Source organism: Pelmatolapia mariae, linkage group LG7, assembly GCF_036321145.2.
Source record: "Pelmatolapia mariae isolate MD_Pm_ZW linkage group LG7, Pm_UMD_F_2, whole genome shotgun sequence".
In the NCBI taxonomy this organism is placed as follows: Eukaryota; Metazoa; Chordata; class Actinopteri; order Cichliformes; family Cichlidae; genus Pelmatolapia; species Pelmatolapia mariae.
This window is the reverse complement of record NC_086233.1, coordinates 63956384-63978990: the sequence shown is the minus strand read 5'-3', so window position 1 is coordinate 63978990 and position 22607 is coordinate 63956384. Positions and strand designations below refer to the sequence as shown.

Genomic DNA, 22607 nt, shown 5'->3' with positions numbered 1-22607 from the left:
CATCAGCATCATAACACACTGTTCTGATAAGTGACAAAGGCTGTAACAAATCGCCTCTCTGAGGAGTATTTAGCTCTAAATTCAAAGCAGCCAAAGACGTGTCAGGATCAAAATCTAGGTGCAGAAAGAGAAAACGGCAAAAACGTCACACACGCAGAAACAAAGACGTGTCTGCACTGCTGTACCTGCGAGGCCAACCGCGCTGCACTCGTTCGTTCAGTGGAAAGTACTTGTCAAAAGAGACAAATGCAGCAAAGTCTGAAGTACCTTGTGCTCGGTGAGGGTTAGCAGAGAGGGGAAACGTTCGCCACAGATGGGACACATGTAGTGTTTGGCGGGGCCGCGGTGCGTCTGAGCGTGCTCACGAAGCCCGTTCTCAGAGAAGAAGGTTCGGGAGCACACGTTGCACTTGTGGTTTCCTTTGATAAAGTCCGCCTTCTTCTTTCGAGAACCTGTTATACATAATTAATACACATAATCACAAATACGATAACAATACAGAGGACTCCCTTCCCAACGATGACAGAGTACGACAGGATTATTACCGGCGTCGTCTTCTCCCGGCCGGATGTTGTGGTCACGCAGTCGGTGGTTCTGCAGCAGGGACTCCATGGTGTAGGCAGCGCCGCAGATATCGCAGGCGTACATGGGCTCTGAATTATCCAGCTCCTCCTCTCCTCCGCTCGCCTCGTGGCTGTTGGCTGCATCTCCCCCCTGGCTCGACCCTCCTCCCACCACTGCGCTCTTCAGCAGCATGTTCTGCAAGTCGGCTTGCTCGGCAGCTGCAACTGTCGCTCTCTCCACGCTTCCTGCTCCTCCGTTGCCACTTCCTCCTCCTCCTCGCTTGGAGGTCTGCGCCAAACCGTTAGGCGTCCCGTTCTGGCTCCCGCTGCTCCCGGTGCCACCTCCATTGCCGGTGATGTTGCTGCCATCGAAGATGCAGTGCTTTTCTCTCAGGTGTCTCTCCAGCAGTGAGATGGCGTGGAAAGCTTTGCCGCAGAAGCGGCACGTGAACTTCTTGCTGTGCGTGGTGATGTGACACTGGAGCTCCACTTCTGTTCCAAAGCTCTCCCCGCAGAAGATGCACTTCCGGGGCTTGAGTCCTGTCAGTCAAAGATCAAGTTATCATGAAGATGAATCCGTGGCACAGGAACGGGAAATATCAGACATTCTTTTCACATCATAATCGTGTATTTGTTAAATGTAACGTGGCACAGCTCGACAGTACCTGCACCGAGACCTCCCGGGAGGCCCGACCTTTGGCCCAGATGGTTATGTTTAACGTGCAGCTGAAGATCCGTCTCCTTCCTAAAGTCCCAGGCACAAGCTGTGCAGCGAAACAGCTTCTTCTCGTTGCTGTGCTTCACTGCCAAATGCACCTGGATGTGAGGCCACAGAAACAAACTCTTGAGAAGATAAACTTTGCATCTTTCGGGATTCGTGTCTGCAAAACGTCACACTCAACAACGAGCCACGTGTCGTTTACCTGTATAGACACCTTGGAGTCAAAGACCTCCTGACAGAGAGTGCAGTGGTACAAGACAAACGTGTGCATGTCGAGCAGGTGTTTCTGCAGGTCGTCCACCGACGAGAACTGTTTATCGCAGCTCTCACACACATACTGGGTGGACGTGGTGGTGTAGTGTACTGTCAGGTGTTGAAGCAACGCCTCCTGTGACTCAAAGTCCTCCTTGTTGCACTGGGGGCAGGACTGGCGCCTCAGCAACATCTCCAGGTGCGACTTGAGGTGGGCCTGGAAACCCTCAAAACTAGCAAACCGCAGATCGCACTGGTTGCAGGGATAATCTCCGTTGCTCCCCATGGATGGAGTGGAGTCCCCTCCGAGCCTGTGGCGTTTCGGGGAGGAGATCTCGACGTCCGACGAGGCGGGGCTCAGGTCTGCAACCTTTGCTTGCCGTTTGTTGTTGGCCAGCGGGATGTTCTTGTGGTTCTCCTTTATGTGCTTGGTGAGCTTGAGGAGTGAGCCGAAGATAGGAGAGTTGGTGCAGTAAGGGCAGGAGTAAACCTGTGCGTGGATAATAACTCTTTACTTTTTTTTAAAGATTATGATGCAATACGCCGAGTCCTCACACAGCGACAGAGAAGACAGAATGAAGCAAAAGTCATTTCAATCACTGCGAGCTTACAGATAAAATCATGTCAGTATGTTAATGAGTTTATAAAGTCTAGCTAACAGCTACTCGAAGTGTCTTTTTAGTGTAAACAGTTCGTCAAACAGCAGCATGTTGTTTCAGTGTTTCCACTGTGAACTGTGGGTTAAAAAGTCTCAGTCCGACTAATAAATGACAGGATACGGGAACTGAATAACTAACGAGGTGGGCAAGCTGTGTTTCTTCTTCTTACTGGTTACACTTAACAGATTTTACAGTTTTTCCTCACCTCCATGAAGGACTGAGATCCAGCCTGAAGTACGGGAGACTCGAGTTTGGCCACTGCTCCACCTGATGCACTTCCTCCACCTGTTGCGGAGGTGCAGTGTGTCTGCTGAATGTGCTCCGTCAGCGAGGACTCTGTCAGGAAACCCATTGAGCACTGGTTGCAGAAGAAGGCATGGTTCCCTTCTAGGATGGAGAAGCTCACTTTAATTGTTGCAGCAACAATAGTCACAGGAAATGATGACACTGTACTTAACACCATCTAACTGATAAGCAGCTGTGCTCACAGCTGACCTGATGCAGTTCATTCTTAAACACACCTAATGTGGTGGATCCTGCCATGATGCCACCGGGCAGGCAGTGGGAAACCCTGATGTGCTCTTGCAGAGAGTTGATGTCCCCGAACATGTCGGGACAGTAGTTGCAGTGGAACGCTGTGACGTTGGTGAACTGCAGCAGAGGAAAAGCCGCCGCCGCCGCCGCACCCACCGTTCCTCCGCTCGCACGGTGAGCTTTGCGCACGTGCTCGTTGAGGTTGTAGAGCGTCGGCAGAGTTTCCAAGCAGAGCTGACACGTGTGGCTCTGTTGTGGCTTATCTGCATGGATGGTCTTCAAGTGGATCTCCAGCACTGCCAGACTGTGGAAGTCTCTCTTTGAGCAGTAAGGGCAAGAGTACGTCACTTTACCCCAGGATCCTCCCCCGCCTGCACAGACACAAAGGGTACTTTAGTGGTGACTAACTGGTAACTGTCCAGTTACTTGGTAGATAAGTGGCTAACACACCTCCGCCTTGATGGCCCAGGTTTATCCCCACGTCCTCGCCGGTATCGCCGCCTCTCCTGCGGCTGCGTTCGCTGCCCTGGCTGTGCTTTAGTGTGGAGTCGGGGGTGGAGCCTCTCTCCAGGCTGGCGCTGGAGTCTGGAGTGGCTGAGCTCATTGAGGCGACGCTGCCCAGCGCTGGGTCGGGACTGGCAGCGCTGTGATTAGATGAATCGGGCTGACGATGGCTGTCTAGATGGCAGTACACGTCCTCGACAGAGGGGAACTGCTCTGAGCAGACGGGGCATCTGTGGACACAGAAAAGGCCGGTCAGAGGTGAGTAATGGTTATCAAAGTGGTGAGCGGAGAAGTTTGAGAGGTAAAGCTCTGCAGTACTTGTGTTTGCGGTTAGCGTGCTGTGTTTCAATATGCGTGAGGAGCGAAGCCTCGTCAAGAAAGATCTCAGGACAGTGGATGCACTGCAGGTCGGCCCGGTCCGACAGCTGGGGGTGTCTGGTCAGGACGTGTTTTTCCAGCTCGTCGGTCTGACTGAACGTCTCCTCGCAGTAATCGCACATGTACAGGTCCTGCTCCAGGTCGCCGTCTCCTCCCGCTCCCTTCTTTCCTCCATCTCTCTCGCTCCTCAGAGCGAGATGCTCTCTGTTCTTACGGTGAGCCTGCCGGAGTCACAGACATTCAGACGCGAGGATGCATGTGCAGGAACAATACTCACATGCAGTCATGCAGTGCACCTGTGCCTATTAATCTCATGGTCAGTACAACAGGTAACACTTACCTGCATGTGGCTCTGCAGCGACGAGGTGGAGGAAAAGCCACGCTTACACACACTGCACTTAAACGGTTTGCTGGAGCTGGGCGGGGCATTGAAAAAAGAAAAATCGAGTAGAAATCAGCACCGATTCTGAGCGCTTTATTATGCTAATAAGTTCAGAAGCAGTTACCTGTGCGTCTTCAGGTGGATCTTTAGGTGATCAGAGCGAGAGAAAGCAGCCTCACACTCCTGACAGCTGTACTTCTTATCTCCTAAATCATTGAAAGGCAAAAGCTTCACTGATGATGTTAAAGCAAAAACTAGACCTACAGTTTTCCTTCCTCTCTGCTTCATCGAACAACAACTTTACAAACATCTCTGTAGTTTGTAGTTCTCAGACAATCCTGACATGTAGTGATTAAAAACAGGGATAGAAAACATGTCGGAGAACTGAAACGCTGAGCGATGGCAAAGCGAGGACACAGCAGCTCGTCTCAGGTGAGATGTTTGGACGTACCTGTGTGGAGTTTGACGTGGCGGTCTCGGCTCCGCTTGTGTTTGAACAGACGGCTGCAGAAGGTGCACTTGAAAGGCAGCTTGTCGCTGTGGATCTGCTCGTGTCGCTTCAAGTAGCTCAGGCGGCTGAGAGAGACCAACGATAACGTTTATTATGTGTTATTGCAGCAACACTTACGCAGTGATTTAACAAAAGCACCGTGTCAAAGTAACTGGATATAAAGATATCAGACATCTACGAACCGTTTTTACAAAGCGTTGGTTCGAAAAGGACGATAGCGAGGACAGAGTGGGTAATACAGAGGATGATGATGATGATGATGACTCTATGGTGTGACAGCTGTTCTTAAAATGGTTCTTGACTCAGTCCCCCGAGAGGTGAGTGAGAAATGTATTCACCTCACTCCCTTTACTGTTTGCCTTAGTGGTCCGTGTGTTACCATGGCGATACTGAGAATACAGTTTGTTGGTGCGCACGTTGATATTCATAAACAGAATATGAGGATGCGTCTGTTTCCTTCTACTACCTGCAGACGTTTCCGAAGCCAAACATCTGAATGTGGTACCTGAAGGACTTGTCACAGAACTGGCACGGGTACGGCAGGCCCGCTCCTCCCTCCTCTTCGCCGCCAGTGGCCATGCCAAGGTCACAGCAGCCATCGGGTATCTGCGAAGGCGATGCCACATCCTTACTGGAGGGCGAGGAAGGCACCCAGGATAAACCTGCTGGGTCATCATCACCGTCTGAGAGAGGGAGACACAGAATGTTTACAAGGGGTAACTGCGTCCCCCTTTTTTAAAATCACAGCTGCAGATCGGCGAGTAAAAACTAACCCCGGCAGAAACAGCGGGGAAACAAAACTTTCACCTTTCTTGGAAGGCAAAAGGGGGGAGAAAGAGTCTGTGGAAGGTAAAAACATACAAATACAAAGACGAAAACAGGAGGATGGAACGAAACTGAAGGTGGAGAGAGAACCAGAGCCACTCGGGCATCAGCAACATCTAAATAGAAAGCTCCAAGAACTATGTATCCCCGAAGGAGCCCAGAAATAAGGACAGAGTGTATTTTCTCTCCATTCGTTCTCCCTCGTTCCCTCCTTCTCCTCGCCTCCCTCCTCCCCCGTCCCTCCGTCTGTCCCCGAGGACCATAGATCCGCCTCATCATATTTTCATTAGGGCCTTGGCAGATTGAAACGTCGGAAAAGCGATTAGATGATGTGGAGAGCAGAGCGGAAAGATGGCGATATTCACTCCCTTTATCTGTCATACATAGGAGATTATGCATTGCTCTTTTCCTTTTTTCCTCCCTCTCTCTCCTTCTTTCTCCCTCCTGTGTAGTCTGGCACAGAGGCGACAAAAAGGCCACGACTCCTTTAATAGACACTTCAGAATGGATTTGAGGCGACAAAAGAGAGGGCTGAATAATGCTTGATATTGTTCTGTTTCTCTTTGTGCGCTCTGCGAAGGAGCACAGCGTGGCTATTTAGCATTTGCCTGAAAAATGTAAAGGAGCGAGGAGATCAGAGAGGAAAGGAGACGTTGTTGTCTTTGCTTTTATCTGATGGCTTTATCAACTGGGCCAGCAACCAATCACAGAGAAGACATTTGTGCCAAGATTCACTACGAGCGCAATATTTCTGCAGCCCGACGCCCTGTGTGCGTTACACAAGTTTGATCGTTTTAGAAACCTCTCCCAGCACACGCACACGCGCGCACCCACGCGCACTTACCCACACACACACACGCCCCCACACACACGCATCCACACACGCGCACGCACCCACACACATGCACACACACACACGCGCGCGCACCCACATGCACGCATCCACACACACACGCACGCACGCAGGCACGCACACACGCACACACGCACGCACGCACACATGCACACCGACCATCTACAATCGTGTACGTCTGCTGTGTGTGTGGCGGCTCTGCTGTGGATTATGTCTGACTGAGAGGGAGTGGAAACAGGTTCGTGTGATGAATCGATGGTGGGGTAAATGTAGGCATGGCGATGAGCAAATAGGATTCTGTGGGGGGGTCTGAGTTTGAAAAAAGAAACTGTAAACGCATCGAAGTGTGAAAGAAATTTGTTTAAATAGGTTTAAGAAAATATACGGAACAGGGAGATGAACGGGATGTCGAGAGGACGCAGAGATTAATCTGGAAGAAACAGGACCAAAGAAAAATACCAAAACAAATCATCTCATTAAAATGAAGACAAAGATGAGAAACGTGTGGAAATACGGGAATTTCAGATAAACAGACAGATAAAACGCTCGGGAGCTGATTACTCTGAAGATTTTGGTTTTAAATACTGTAAACGCTCACACAGTTTGCTAACGTGAGTATCAAACAGCGTGAGCTGGTCCTAATATATCGCCGTGCTTCACCTGATAAAAATACTACCTTAAATTTGAGAAGCAGATAAACATCTAATATCCCCAGAATGAGACGTCCCTCATCGAGTACCAATCCAGTGCATTACTTAGAGTGAGAGATTCATGAGTGGGAGATTCTCCAAATGGACCAGAACCAGTATAATGGACTGAGTGGAACTCACTGGGATCAGTCTCATGATCCAAAAAAACCCAATAACTGCTACTGTGACAAAAAAGTTCTTTATGTGTCACTGAAGTTCAGCCTCCACTGACATTAACAGACAACTGTATTTAAGGCCGGTACTAACAGCACTGCTGTCGCTCCACAGGACACAGGACTGAGAAAGCTTCCTGACACAGCTCCCGCACGCCGTCTCACTCATTCTCTGTCAAACATGACTCGGGTGGAGATAAAGAAAAGGAGTGCTCGACACTCAGTGGATGGAAAAACAAACGAACCTTACAGACGTGTGAGAAAAGTGGCAAAAAGGAAGTAAATAACCCCCAGCCACCCCTTCAAAAGAAAAGTCTGTGTGGACGCACGTTGGTCATTAAAGGCATGTATGAGTCAGTCAGTGGTAACGCTTCTGAGGTGGGAAAGTGGGCTGAAGAGAGACAGAAGGGGGAGATTGCACCGCGGAGATTTAGTTCGAGCAAGAGGGTGAAATCACTTTTTGAAGGGGGGGGGGGGGGGTGGAGGGGCGTCGAGAAAGAAGGGGAGGAGAGATTAGCGTCATTAAAGAGCCCTAATCCTCTGACTAGCGTGGCTGGCGCTAAAATGGAGGATCACACGGCTTTTTAACGGCGCCTTTGTCAGTCAGCCACGAGGGGACCTGGCAAGACAAGGCCGCGTGGCAAACTGGGAGAAACTGGAGGACGGGGAGGGGGGGGCGAAGAAAATTTCAATGAAAAGTTAAATTAGAGAAGAATCCTCGAGAGGAGACGAGATGAGGAGGATGGACGGTTGGGGTGGGGGGAGTAGAGAAAGTGTTGAAGGAGGAAAAAATAAGAGAAACAGGCGGACGCCGACACACGCTGTTCCTGCCCCCGTCTCCTCCTCCTCCTCCTCCTCTCTGTTCTTCTCTGGCGAATGAAAACGAACGAGCGGAGCGGACCACGGGGCCCCAACCGCTCCGCTCCGCTTTATCTCTCACTCTGCAGTCTTCTCCTTTCCCATCCATTCCCTCTATTCTTCCTCCCTCCCTCTGTCCTCAGCAGTCCCTCTCCTCTTCCGTCTTCATCTCTCTTCCACTCCCTCCCTCCGTCACCTTTCATGTTGTTACTCATTATAGCACTGACATCTCTCCCTCTGTCCCTCCATCTCTCCCACCGTTCCTCCCCTACTGGTGTTGGCCTTCACCCCCGTGTCTCGGCCTGGACGGGACCGAGGGAGAGAAGGCGGGGGAGGATGTTCCAGATGGACGGACTCTGAACTCCAAAAGAGAGAGAAAAGATGGTGGGATGAAAGAGGAGACGAAAACGAGGAGAGGACCTATGGGTGTGCACTAAAAGATGGAAAAGAGCAGACAGAAAGTTAACGGACCGCCCGAGTCTACCTGAAATGACAGACGAGCGCACAAACAGACACATGCAAACAACACACCCACACTCCCCGCGTGTCTCTCTAATAGGCTAGACAGCGCGGCAACGTGTGGAGGACACAGCCTTGGTGAAACACTCTAATGAAGAGACACACACGCTGATCGATTTCTCTTTATGTTCCAAATTCAGTAAGTTTGTCATAACTGTCACACACACACAGAAATCTGATCAAAGCCGCAAAATCTAAATTTAAAAGAAACTTTGGAGACGTCGAGGTCTTCGTATGCAACGATTAGAGCTGCCGATAATTACTGGAAACCCTAAAAATAAAAACCAGTAGGTACATTTGAAATATCGCATGTCTGGCTGCGGTGCAGCGACTGATGAAATGAGTCAATGAACTGACAGCCAAGAACAACTCGGGTTCATTTAGTTAGCCCCGGATAACGATGTCGGCTAAATGCCTGAAATGGAAATACAATCCATGTATGTCACGCTTTCGCTCTTTTATACGTCTTTGATGTTTGAATCAAAGACGCTCAGCTGGTAGCAGCAAAAGGCTTTCAGGTCCCAAGGCTGCTACGAAAGCTAAAACTGCCTAAGATACTGAACTGATACTATAAATGAATAAAAAAAGTCATCTGTTAGGTTAACCTCCCAATTAGCTGTCAGAATAAAATATTATTCAAATAAAAAAAGCATAAATTCGAATGAAGGACACCAGTGAGCTGGCATGGTCGAATATTCTCTTTAATTCTAATTTTGCATGAGTGGATGAGAGAAAGTCCGACAGGGCTGCTATTCCAAGCATCCCAGGTACAGACTTGTTCTCCCCCTCTCTTTCTTACAGCCCAGTTCCTCCCAGTCCAACTCTCCACTCCACCTTTGAGGCTGGCCATCAGCCCAGACCTGCACCTTTACCCCACAAGACCCCCGCTGACCTTATCCCTCCATCCCTCTCTCCCTCTTCATCCCTCCTCCATCCGCTCCCTAGGCCCCCTCCGATGGCCCCAGGCTGCCCCAGGCGTGCACACACACACACACACACACACACACACACACTCACCACAGGGGGCAGAAAAACAACTTCCACCCTTGGCTCACTCTGGGCAGCCCAGCACACACTCATTCTGGCTCTGACCATCTCACATATGCACACAAACACAATTAAAGCCCGACTCAAAATCCCACACTGAAGTAAGTTTGATGAGAAACGTGTCATCATTTGTGCTGCACCCTTCATTCACGTGAACAACATCCTGCAGCTTAAAATAACAGCATCGTCTCAGACCCATGCTGAAAATCATTTCGACGGGCCGCAGCATACACCTGACGATTACATATCACTAATAAATTGCACAATTTGTGTGTTTTGCTCCGAAAAAGCAGGCTCGATCGCATTTACTGAGGGAGGCTGCTTATTACTTTGTTTGGCTGTGATGTTGGACGTGGAGTCGCAGTCATAACTTGACAGTAACAGTAACGTACGAGCCTTAGCGTGCAGCAATAATCTGACGCTTTGTCCCACATGCTGCACGTAGTCAATCGGCACAGCCAAACAAGACAATAGAAGAAAGATCCCTACCTGGCTCTGTGATTAGCATGCGAGTTGACATGGCAACCAGTCAGCTGTGCTTAGCTTACCGGTTGCCATGCATTGAGATTTGCACAGTAGGACTTTTACTTTGACCAGTCAGATTGTTGGAGTGAAACTTCCTGTTGTGTAGTCCATCTAATGTGCCGACAGAACAATGCTTTGTCTTATTTTCATAATCAGCGAGTACCGCAGATAAAATAATGACCAGCTTCTGACTTTATTTTCTCTTGAACATGAACATGCACCACCACCCCCCCCCCCCCCCCCCCACCCCACACACACACACACACACACGTTCAATGGTGAAGCGGTTTACACATATGCGGACCCGGCTGCGTCCCTGGCCTACGCTCCGAGGACCCACAGTCCTCTGCTGCTGTCCTTGCAGCTCACACGGGACGCAGTCTGTCGGGAAAACGCACACAAACGGATATGCACACGAGCCACAGTGAGGACAGACAGAGAGGACGATGCGGCAGTCTGTCCGGGGCTCGAGCCCGCGAGAACACGATGGATGGACACGCACAGAAACACATGCATTCACACGCTCTAAGCAGGCGGCGGGGACCCTCACCTCCTGCCCTGGGAATGGGTCCGGCTGCTTTGGACGCTTTTGGGCGCCAACTGCTCCATATGGGCAGTGTGTGTTTGTGTGTGTGTGCAAGTGTGTTTGAGGGCAGAAGGTTAGGGGCAGGGGGCTAAGGATGGGGGTGGGTGGACAGCGGGCTGGCAGATGACAAGTTTGCCCCGAGCATACAGTATAAAAAACGCTATACAAATATCAAATAGTGCATTACACACACACAGAGCAGCTCAACAATCTAAGACAAGGTCAGCGCAGGTCATACAAACGAATACTCATAAAGAAGTATCTGAGGATTAATGCGGTCAGCTCTGTGGTTCAGCTGTGAAGCTGCTGAATGAGCTTTCAGAGTGTATGCGAGCGCATTTTAGGGGCTTTGGCTATCAGAGTAAAAACCTGTGACATTACTGCACACGTCTGCGATTCCACTGCCATCAATACGACCACGCCAAGCTCAGCAGCGCCACAAATACAGCGTGCTTGGAAACATCTTCAGAGTCTTTGATGGCAATCAAGAAGCCAATAAAGTGATGGAAAAAAGCAGCGTACATAAAGAGGTACACGCAACAACAACCAGGTCTGTCTCCCCCACACAGCATGTGGTAGAGGAGGTCTCACATCTGCTTCCTCTTAACCACACTTCCCTCTTTTTTTGTATCCTCTCCATCTTCAGACTCCTTCTCCTTTAATCTCACCGTGCCCCGTTTCCCTTTGCATATTTACTTCATCAACTCTCATTCGAAAACGCCGAGCGAGGCACCTAAACCGGGAGAGTCGGTGGCTGCGTTCCCCGTGCGGCGAGCTCCTCGTCCCTCCGTCCATCTCGTCTGCTGTTTGTTCACTCAGAAATGAGAACCAGCTGTCAGGCAGAGTGTTAGATAAACAACAACACCGTGCCAACGCACACATACACAACATATGCACGTGTTTTCATGACGACAAACACACACACACACACACTCAGAGTGGTGTGATCCCATTGTGTGCATGCCGGCGGCCATATCATCTATTTATAAGAATGAGGTTTGGTGGACTGGCAGACCGCTCACTAACCTAGAAACACATTCACCTGAGTCACACACACACACACACACACACACACACACACACACACACACACGGAGGCTCTTGGACATTTACTGAAATACCCACATAACTGCAATAATACACACAGTTATGAATAACAGGATCCAAGTTATATTTCAAAGCATTGTTAGTGTTGCCTTGTGAATAATAACGGATAATTAGTGTTTAGTGAGAACCACACACAGGATCATGTGTGCATTCATCATTTTAAACAAACTGCATCTGCTATAAATGGATGTGATTGATGTATCAACAATACACACACACACACACACACACACAGAGGTCCTCCCACATTCGCCTACGCGTACGTGGGACCTATAAATAAGTGATGCAGGCAGCTGGAGCTTGCCGTTGAAAACTCAAACACAGTTACACACATAGACTCAGGTAAACAAACACACTCATCTCTCTATATGTAACACAAACATACATGCACACAGTGTTTTCAACCGAGCTAGCACATTTACAAGCCTCTCCATCTGGAGGAAAGTAACTGAGGCTTCCAAGTGAGGGATCAGAGGAGAGAGCAGGAAAAATGAGGGATAAAGAGACAGAGAGGCTCCTGACGTCCCGGGGGGGCAACAGTAGAGGGGGGTGGTCTTGTGCCCAGGGGAAACCCGAGAGCAAGCTGCGAGAGGCGGGTACTGCCAGCCCAGCGCTCCCCTTCTGGAAAATGGGATCCTGGACAGCCCCCTACTCACAACTCTTAAACCCCCCATGAGAGACGCACACACACACACACACACACACACACACTGAAGAGGAGTCCCCGAGGGAGGAGCAGAGCAGAGCAGAACACCTGGACCTGCCATTACTGACACACTCAGGGATTAGTGGCACAGACGGCAGGAGCGATGGAAACAGAGAATACACACTGGGACAGACACGTACACGACCAAGTAATATGCATAAATATGCACAAACACATGCAGCCAATAACTAAAGACGAGCAAACCAAAACAACAAAGAAAACTGAGCAGACATTAACTGCAACGTGTTTTATGTGACTCTGTTTTCACCCACCCGGACGTCCTGATTCACAGTTGGTTTGTGATTCTGACCATTAACAAATTATTACAGCATCTCTGCTTCAAACAGGGAGATAAAAAGGCACCGAGAGAGGCAACACAAGCTTTTCACCTGAAGGCATTTAATCTAATGTGTTTTATTCAGAGTTGGTGTATATGTGAGGCCTGACAGCAGTCGCTAACATGACCCACCTCCCTCTGATATATGTAGAATATGTGGGTGCACACACAGAAATACAGCTGGTCACCTCATCTCCGTGGTTTCACCTGAACAGAGCGTGAGTGCTGGAGAATAATTACTCGTCTATTAAACCTCTCTGTCCCTCGAGAAAGAGAAGACGACAAGCTGAGGGTCGAGGAACGACCGAAGGGAGCGAAGGGAGGAAAAAGGTGACACGGGGGATTGCGGGGGCACCAGGAGGCAGACACACAACAGAAAGACTGATCCTTAAAATACTCAAAACTCATTGATTCATGTGATATTTAAACTAGTATATCTTTTCTCTGACAATGAACAGACTACAAACACAAACTGTACCAACATTCTTTATATTCCACGTGCAGATGTGGTTTTACAGAGATTAGTTAGAAAGGATGAAACCAGGATAAAGTAGCAGGTTCAGAGTGGTGGTGAAGAAGCTCTCAGAACAAACCGTCCAGAAAAGTGGCTCCTGTGTGAATTAACCACCACACGCTGGCTGCAACAAAAAGCAGCGTTCAGACACACACGGAGGGACGCACACACAGAAACAAAGGTAGGGTTGGGAGGAAAAAAGTGTGTGTGTGTGTGTGTGTGTGTGTGTGTGTGTGTGTGTGTGTGTGTGTGTGTGTGTGTGAGTGAGAGAGAGAGGTGTGTAAATGTGTGTGTGAATTGGTGACATGAAACAGATCAAAGGGGGGGAGAGGTCGGCAGGGCAAAGTCGGGGAAAGACAGAAAGACGGAGGCCGGGGGGGTCCCGTAATTACAACCTACATCCGCCAAGCTGAGCCGTGTGTGTGTGTGTGTGTGTGTGTGTGTGTGTGTGTGTGTGTGTGTGTGTGTGTGTGTGTGTGTGTGTGTGGCTGTGGAATGAAGGAGGGTTTTGAGGGTAAATTGCTCTCTTCCACACACACCTCTCTACTTTCTTCTCTCTGCTGTGTCCGCCCAACAGGAAAAGGAAAGGCGCACACACAAACACACAAAACTGCACAAACCCTGAGATATGCAAACACTTTGAAGAACAGATACAAACATCGTTTCACATAAAGCTTCAGGTCACAACTAAACTATCACAAAGGTGAAGGTCACGAAAGGAGGAGTCATGTGGTATAAAACATAAGCACACATGCATGTGGCTGCTGATAGGAGAAAATAGGATGTGCACACACACACGCGCGCACACACACACACACACACAGAGTGGGTGGGAGTGTCTGTGGTGAAGGGGTGCAGATCAATGGAGACCACTGACTGGTTGGTCTCTGCAGCAGAAAAGCAGATTGCTCTGGGACCCAAACTATTGTACAGCACCACACTGGCTTCAAACACACACACACACACGTGCACACTCACAGCTATAGACATGCAGCTGAACATTTGCACATGGACACACAGGCACAACAAAGTCAAACATGAGCACACATTCTTTTTCTCTCTCTCTCTCTCTCTCTCTCTCTCCCTCTCACACACACACACACACACACACACACACACACAGTCTAACAGAGTGGTGAGAGCAGAGAAATGGAACTGGCCCTTTGACTGACTGGGCTTCATTGTGCTTTCATGCCTTTCGAGGGGGCCCCTTGTATCCCCACCTCTATCCCAGCCCCTGTATTCCTCCCGTTCCTCCGTGATTCGTCTCCGGCTCCTCACAACCAGCCCGTCCTTTTTCTCGCTGTCACTCTGCATTCCTTCATTTCTGTGACGGTTGTTTTGTTCAATGCAAACATTTAAACACAGCTGATAAAATTTCATCTGCTTTCAGTTGGTTAGTAAACTCCTTTCCCATCATGCATCAGCCAGCGCCTCCATCCAGCACAAACACCTGTATTGCTGCTGTATTCTTCCACCTGTAACAGATTGATCTCCCTGAGCAAACCCGGATATCGACGTTCTCGCCCCCTCTCACTCCTTTCTCTCTCTCTCTCTCGTTTCCAACCCCTCCCCTCTGCAGAGCAGCAAGCTAAAAGCACAAGCATGCCCCAAAAATTAATTTAAACGAACGAATTAAATTAAAAGCAAAGCCTCGGGAGTTTTATTATGTACTAATGTTTGAACCGTTAACTTGGATTGTATTACTAAAATATGCATAATTAAGGGCTGGTGGGGCTTTTATTACGTCAAAAAAGAAGAGAGAAAAAAAACCACATATTTCACTAATGGAACAGATTTAATGGGAAAAACTGAGTATGTGAGATGCAAAGGTGAGTAACAGAGCAGTACTCGGAGCAGTACTGGTACACGGTGGCACACAGCTAAAACCGCAGTGTGTAAATCAGCTCTGATCAGCTGTTTTCAGCATGATTTAGCACATAGAAAAATCAAAGAAATCCCGAGGACATGTGATTATTACAGCCATATAATCAGTCACATAATTACAGTTACTGGAAACAAAAGTAGGGTGTAGTGCTGGGCGATATGGAAAAAATATTTATCACAATATGAATTATTTTATATCACGATAACGATATATATCACGATATACCACCTGACCTGTGGTCATCTGGAAAGTGCGCAGTCTGTAAACAGCGAGCGCAGAGTCTTTGTTAATGAAATGGATGGTTACGCTCATGTAGGGCTGCGTATTTCTGCTCGTCCACAGGTCAGCAGCCACGGCATAATGCATGACACCGCAAACATCCTTCTCTACTTTGGCCCGGCATGCGTCATATAAGCGAGGCAACTCGACTTTACTGAAGTGCTTACGACCGGGCATAACGTACCTCGGCTCAAGGACTTTGACGAGGTCATGAAAGCTGTCCTTCTCAACTACATAAACAGAGGCCATGCCTTTATAAATGTAACGCGAGACGGCTCCTGTGGTTTGTTTATGGCGCTGGGACGTTTTTTCATACGGCGTGCCTTGTGTGAAAGACTGCTGTATCTTCAGCTGGTATAGTTTTTCTTTTCCCAACTTGCTCCCATCGTTCCACAACTTGGTTTAGCTCGGATTTTCTGGATTCTTGAGTATTCTTTTTCGTGGACCTTCTGTAGGTGATAGAAGAGATTTCTTGTGTTGCCATCGGGTGCAGGAATAGTTTTATAGCATAGCTTGCAAATGGGCGTCTTCTGCTCTGTGTTGGTGCTGTTGAACCTAAAATGTAACCAAATCACAGACGTACCCCCTCTTTTCGGTAAAAGTGCTTCTTCTTGGGCTGCCTGTGTAGCTGTCTCTGCCTGGTGCATGTCCGGGCATGAAACTGCAACCTGTCGCACGTCCATCGTTTTGAGTTCCCGTAAAGCATGTCGAAAATCCGGGTGCACGTAAAGCAGCAACATGTCGCAAAACCACAAGACGGAGTTTCTTTGCGAAAAATATCATTTTTTTATACTTTATTTTCTCTTGCATAAAGTTAAGAGCATGTATAGTGAGAAGACAACACTAATATATTTGCCACAGGCTATTTAACCCTTTAAGACCTACCATAGAACCAAGTCTGCCAGAGCTTATTTTTATATTTTTACATGCTGTAGTGCCATTTGTGTGAGCATTTCAAGTTGCTATATATTAATGCAACCGTTATAGCCCAAATTTTAATAATATGTATGCATTAAGTCCATAGTAATTACATAAATTGCAAAAAAGTGCAATAAACTACAAAAAAATGAAAATCGTTTTTGGTTTTTTTTACATATATTTCTAGTTAGAGAAATTTAAGAGGCTTATCCCTCAAAACTGTAAATACAAAAAAGTTGCACAAAATAGTTTCCAACCACGAGAAATTTATTTTGAGTGTCTTCATAGTTTTGTTTTTGAGATACACTAATTTTTATATACTGCAGGAAAAATGAAAAATAATATTATAATGCAAATTTGCAAAAAAAAAACCAGCATATGCATCAAAATAAACTATTTCCAGGAGTGCAATTTGAGTTCTAAGCATCCCAGAAACGATACAGAAAAGCATAAAGTCAAACATAACTTTTAAAAACACCAGTACAGGCTTATAAGGCCCTGAAGGTAAAAAACTACATTTTCCACGAAAATGCTGTCACTTCCGGTTTCCGGCAGGTAATGGCGGACATGCGATAGTTCACGCTGACGTCTATTCCAATGTAGGAAGTGTTATGAACAGCTGATCGGATCGGCAAAGTGTGTTTCTGGAATATTATGTTTTTGTTGCTGCAAGTGCTTTTTATGCAGTTTTTGCAAAGCTATATGTGGAAGGAAACCGTGACCGAGGGCAAGCTGATGGCATAACATGTAAGTACAACTCCTCCGATTTCATATGCTTAAAAAATTATTGCGCTAGCTTACGTGGTTCCGGTTCTACAGAGATTTAAAAATAGTTACGCAAAACGGAGCGTCCCCACTCCGACTGGTTTTAAAGGGTTAATGATATATTTTATGTAACAATTTAAAAAATTAGGTTAGAAACGACAGAAGACAAATGGCACAATAGACACTTTTCTATCGTTCACACTAGAGCTGGGCGATATATCGAGTTTTTAAAAAATATCGATATATTTTCATACGACATATAAGATGTGACAATATCGTTTATATCGATATAGTCTATGTTACGTTATAATTATACTTGTGGAGCCGCAAGTTTGCCTCTCTTTCGTCCACTTTTGTCTCTACGCTGCGTTACTGGGCCTCCTTCACTGAACACAACTCCCCCTCCCCCATAGCTTCACCTGCAGGCAGCGACAAGATGGACACGGCAAATCTCCGTTAACGAGTTACCGCGGATCGCCCCGTGTGTGGGGCTGGACGGCGTCAACGTGCTAGCGAGCTAACCGCGCTAACGACATGCATGGCCTAAAATCCTTTCATTTTCTCCAAAAACGACAGTGCGCCTTACGTATGAATTCTGGTTGTGCTTACTGACCGCGAACCGTTTTTATGTGGTACACGGCGCTCAGCAATCTGTCAATAAATGTTTTAGTTCGACTTTGGTAAGCTACGGAGCTGCACCGCTTGATGGATTGTCGGAGCATTACGGCTACCGAGGAGCCTTGCGGAGTGATACGTACTGTGCTTCAACGTAATATTACCGTATTGTGTGTGTATAAGGGCCATAAATGGCACCTGTTAAGAGACACGGTAACGAAGCGGATTTCAAACTCCAGGCTGTCAGTCACGCAGTAGAAGTTGGGAACAGAGCAGCTGTGAAATCTGTCTTTGTTATTATGCTCAGCGTCTTTTAGTTTACATTTTGACTGCACAATTGTGAGCTCTTTGTTATGCACAACAACAACATTGTTTTCTTTTATTTATGGAGCATTATTATTTAATAAATGCTGATAATTTATTTTTGAGTAATTTCTTCATGTACATCTACGCTGTATGTTAATAAAAGTGCCTGTGTGACATCTGGGACACAGCTTTGACTAAGAACTCTCTTTTTGTTCTTACTTTATGGCTTAAAAAAATATATCGAGATATATATCGTATATCGCCATCCAGCTAAAAAATATCGAGATATGAATTCTGGGTCATATCGCCCAGTCCTAGTTCACACGATATATATCGTCATATCGCCCAGCCCTAGTAGGGTGGATTCATTCTGAACCTGCTGAGAACTGTACACTCTTTCAAAAGGGCAGACAGCTGTTGTGAATATATTTAGCATCACTTCTTACTGCAGCTTGTGCTGCACGTCGTGGCTCTGATGTTGTACAGTATTACACCTGTGCATTTCCTGCTAGGTACTTTTATAAAACATGAGACATGTTGTATAAAGCAAAGGCACTCTACACCAACCAGTCCCTTTTCCCAAAAATCTGGAGGTGCGGTTGGATTATCTGTTCTTAAATAGGAGTGAAAATGCACAACAAGGATTATCTCTATGTTTATATCAGTGTAACAAAAACACCCCCAAAACAGGTCAAATCGTCAGTTAATTTGATTAATTTCCTCTCAGTTTGCACCTCTCACTCTTTTAAATAAGTCCCACCTGCAGATGTTGGAATAAGTGACTCTGACGGTGTTTCACAAGTACTGCAGTACACTCCTGCATCGTGTCCCACACCTAAGAGTCAATGTGATGTTTAAAAGCATTTTAAAACATCCAAATCTTTCTGATTCCTATTCTATGAGTCAGCAGTGTTAATCCACACACACGCACACACACACACACACACACACACACACACACACACACACACACACACAATCCCACAGCACTATCTAGCTTTCCTTAACTTTTCCCTCACACTGCTTCTCTTCTATGAGCCTGGGTGTGTTGGTGTGTGTGTCTGTGCATGTTGTGCTGCAGAATTATTAGTCTTCTCGTCATGTCTCTGATGTGAAGCCCCCCTTATCAGCCAGCAAGCAGTAAGCCCCCCCGGCCCCCCTCTGCAGCTGTCACTACACCCCACCACCACCACCGCACACACTATTCTCCGAGGACAAACTCCCCAACACACACACCAAATACCCACATACACTCAAAACACGGGCGCATACAAATCTCTGTACACAAGCCTTAGCAGTTTTTGACTCACATTCGCACACACACACAATTTTATCTGCTCATTCGCAGGCCGCACGGCTTGGCAGCCTACAAGGGGGAGAAATATCCACCACCCGTTCCCCCATATCCCCCTTCAAAATCAGCCCTAGCCTTAACACAATCCCAGGAAACAGGAGCGGGGAACACAGGATGGAAGCGGGCCCACGTAACGGTGCATCTTACTCACGCTGGGCGCTCCCTCCGGCCCCCGGCCAGCAGCACAGGAAGGCCTCGGTCAGCCACTGGAGTGCAGAGTAATGCTCCAATCGAGCTGCTCTCATTAGAGTCGAAAAAAGTCGAGCGCCCGCCCGAGACGGGTGGAAAAGATCGACAGAGGCAATAACCACGGCAACTGGCTAATCCAGTGTAAGAGTTTCCTCTCTCCTTCCCCCCTCTTTCCGCCTCCATCTTTCCTTGTTGTTGTTGTTTGTGTTGTTTTGTTGTTTAGTCGAGTGCCCCCTTCTTCTGCGCTTCCCGGCAGGCCTGTCTCCTGACTTATTTAGCAGTGTGTTTTCTACCATATTTGAGAAATGAAGAGCAGATTGGTTAATATTTTAAGACATCCCACTTGCAGGGGTGAGGTAGAGACAAAGATGGAAGCAGAGCTGGAGACGAGGGGAGAGGAAAGAGGGAATACGAAGGAGGAATTCTCTTGTTCCTTAACCCCAATTCTAGAATCCATGCTGGGAGCAGAAGCACGCATGAACACACAAACACACACGCAAGGAAAGCCTGCACACAACATGCTGCCTTACAACTGTTAAAGCACATCACTGTGGAGAAAGTATTAGAGAAATCAAACGTGTGTGTGTGTGTGTGTGTGTGTCACATCGAACCATGATGTCTTTCACTTAGTTCATTAAAGCTACCAGTAAACGAGTTAAACAATTAGACATTTTAATAATCAGCTGCATCTGGTAACTGCTTTATTTGAAATGCCAAATAACCATGAATGAACCTGCAACAACCACACGCAGAGACAAAACTGAAGGTGTGCAACCGTTAAGAGCCTGTAAGTATTATTAAAACATCCGAGCAGATTGTTCTTTACGTTTCTGTCTAAACCAGCGGTCGTGATAACGAGGCAGCTCCTTCACTGACAATCAACGAAACGCTTCGAATCATTTGGAGATATAAACTCTTTCCTTTACAAACACGGTCCTTTCACTTCAGGTGCAGCTCATTTCCTTCCTGACACACAGCAACAAATCGCTTACCTGCACAAGCCACCCATAACATGTACAAGAAATATGCATGCCCTCATGATCGCCATGAGTACACACACACAAACACACACTTGACAATGGCTCCCCCTGTGACTTCTCAAAGTGAAGTGAATTCCAATCAGGCACTAAGCAGGACAGCTATTTCTAGGGACAAAGGACAGGGAGAGAAGTGAGGAGGGGTGGAAGGAAAGATGGAGAGGAGGGAGGGAAACAAAGGGTTCTGGTAGCACCCAGGAGAGAAGGCCCAGAGCAGCTGACGTCAGCGTCTGCGTGCTCAGTGTTGGGGTGGGGGGAAACGGAGAGCGAGGTTGGCAGAGTTGGTCCTCCCGCCCCCCCCAGGGAGGCCTTGAGGCGTGGAGAGAGTAGAGCATGGCTCCCAGCCCCCACATAACCGGGGGCCCAGACGGAAAGCCTGGCAAAAACAGCAGCTCGCTCGGTGGACACAACAATCAGTTGGTTTGAAGAGACAAACAGACTCAGCCTGACCGCTCTGTTAGTGAAATCTGTCCATCTTTAGCTTCATATAAGACGCGTCCATGCTCGCTCCTTTCTCTGCATGTCCATTCTCTCAGGCTCCTCTGCACTCTGCTACACCCCCATCCTACAGCCCCAACCCTCTCCCTGGAGTTTTGCTTTTCTCTGACATTTGGCTGGACAAAGGCGAGTCACACCTGAGCACTGGGTTAAAACTATTATGGGCCCTCTCCCTGTGGTACACTGCCCTTTGCCACCACTGTCTGTGACTGAAACTCTGCGTGTGTGTGTGTGTGTGTGTGCCTGCACACCTGGGTGCACCTTTGTATTAAACTTAGCATACTATGTGTTCAGATTTCCTGCACAGTGTTAGATCAAGGTAAGAAACACGAGGGCAAGGCTGAAGTAATTCATTATAACAACAGAAAAAGAGATAAAGTGTAAATAGGCCATTTTTGTAATATACTGAGTAAGCTGTCACAGTGCAGGCTGGGTAAACCTTTTTAAAAGGTTAGAGTCACGTATTCCAGGTAAGGAAGGAGAAGTGCAGGTAGAGACCGAAGGCCCACTCCGTCTAAGTGACGTGGGACCACGTCAGGTTATTGACCACGTCTGCAGTTTTTCCTGTCTGGAAAAAGAATCAGAGATGCACAGATTTGGTGTTTTTCGGTCCACAATACGACAAACAGGTACAAATAACCCAAGTTCAACAGCAAAGTACACCTGCAATCACTACCAATCTCCAGTTAAAGAAAAATATTAGAGAGTGGTGTTAATGGAAACCATTGTTCAGCTCATTAGTCATAGTAAGCTCCACAAGCTGTTCCAACACTAACTGTAAGTATCACAACACTGTCCCTCAGGTGACACCTGTCCTTAACAAAGCATGGACCAAACTCACCACATGTGACTCAAACTGTTGTTGTTTGCCTCTGTCATTCCGGCTGTTGTTTTCACAGAGTTGTGCGTCCACATTGAAACGGCCGAAAACGCTTACGTTCCAGTCCTGCGCATGCGTGAAACGCAAGAAGACTCGGCCTGCCTCATTTCTGTCTGCCGCTTATTTACTTTCCGGCTCTTTGAAACGTCGCGGCAGGATGTCGAGGAAAAGCACTGAGTTTGTTAAATGGACTAACAATGAGGTGGAGTTGTTGCTGCGAGTAACACAAAAGTACAAAGTTGCAAAAGCAAGTGAGAATTAAAGAATTTGAAGAAAAGCTCCCTGGAGCATGTACAGGCTGATATTAATCTTTAATAGGGCTGTCAAACAAAACAACTGCTGTATAACGCCCTCCGCTATCGTAGTTTAATTGGTCACATGACTGCATCACATGACTAACATGCGTCATCGTTTTCGCTGTCCACACTGCGACGCGAAAGCACCGTCTTCAAATGTATTCGTTTTCGAGAGCGTTTCCAAAACGCTGCGTTTTCCTTCGGGGAGAACACCGTCTCAGTGTGGACGCGAGGCCAAAACGGAGAGAAAACGATGCGTTTTCAAACGCAAACGCATTAGTGTGGACGTAGCCTGAGTCAGGTTCCAGTTTACATGTAAATGTGTGAAAATTCACAACA

General features: G+C 47.5%; 1 protein-coding gene across 2 annotated transcripts in view; it reads right to left on the bottom strand.

Annotated features, from left to right (window-relative positions):
• Positions 1-22607, bottom strand: part of znf423 (zinc finger protein 423) — a 122078-nt gene that overhangs the window by 57885 nt on the left and 41586 nt on the right. For both annotated transcript variants that reach the window (XM_063480217.1, XM_063480218.1), the window contains exons 4-15: positions 5010-5187; positions 4445-4569; positions 4118-4199; positions 3952-4027; positions 3552-3832; positions 3180-3463; positions 2717-3100; positions 2401-2582; positions 1487-2026; positions 1229-1379; positions 546-1103; positions 268-452 (exon numbers count right to left, since the gene is read on the bottom strand). In XM_063480217.1, the coding sequence (XP_063336287.1) occupies positions 268-452; positions 546-1103; positions 1229-1379; positions 1487-2026; positions 2401-2582; positions 2717-3100; positions 3180-3463; positions 3552-3832; positions 3952-4027; positions 4118-4199; positions 4445-4569; positions 5010-5187 (3026 nt within the window). The remainder of the gene's footprint in view (positions 1-267; positions 453-545; positions 1104-1228; positions 1380-1486; positions 2027-2400; positions 2583-2716; positions 3101-3179; positions 3464-3551; positions 3833-3951; positions 4028-4117; positions 4200-4444; positions 4570-5009; positions 5188-22607) is intronic.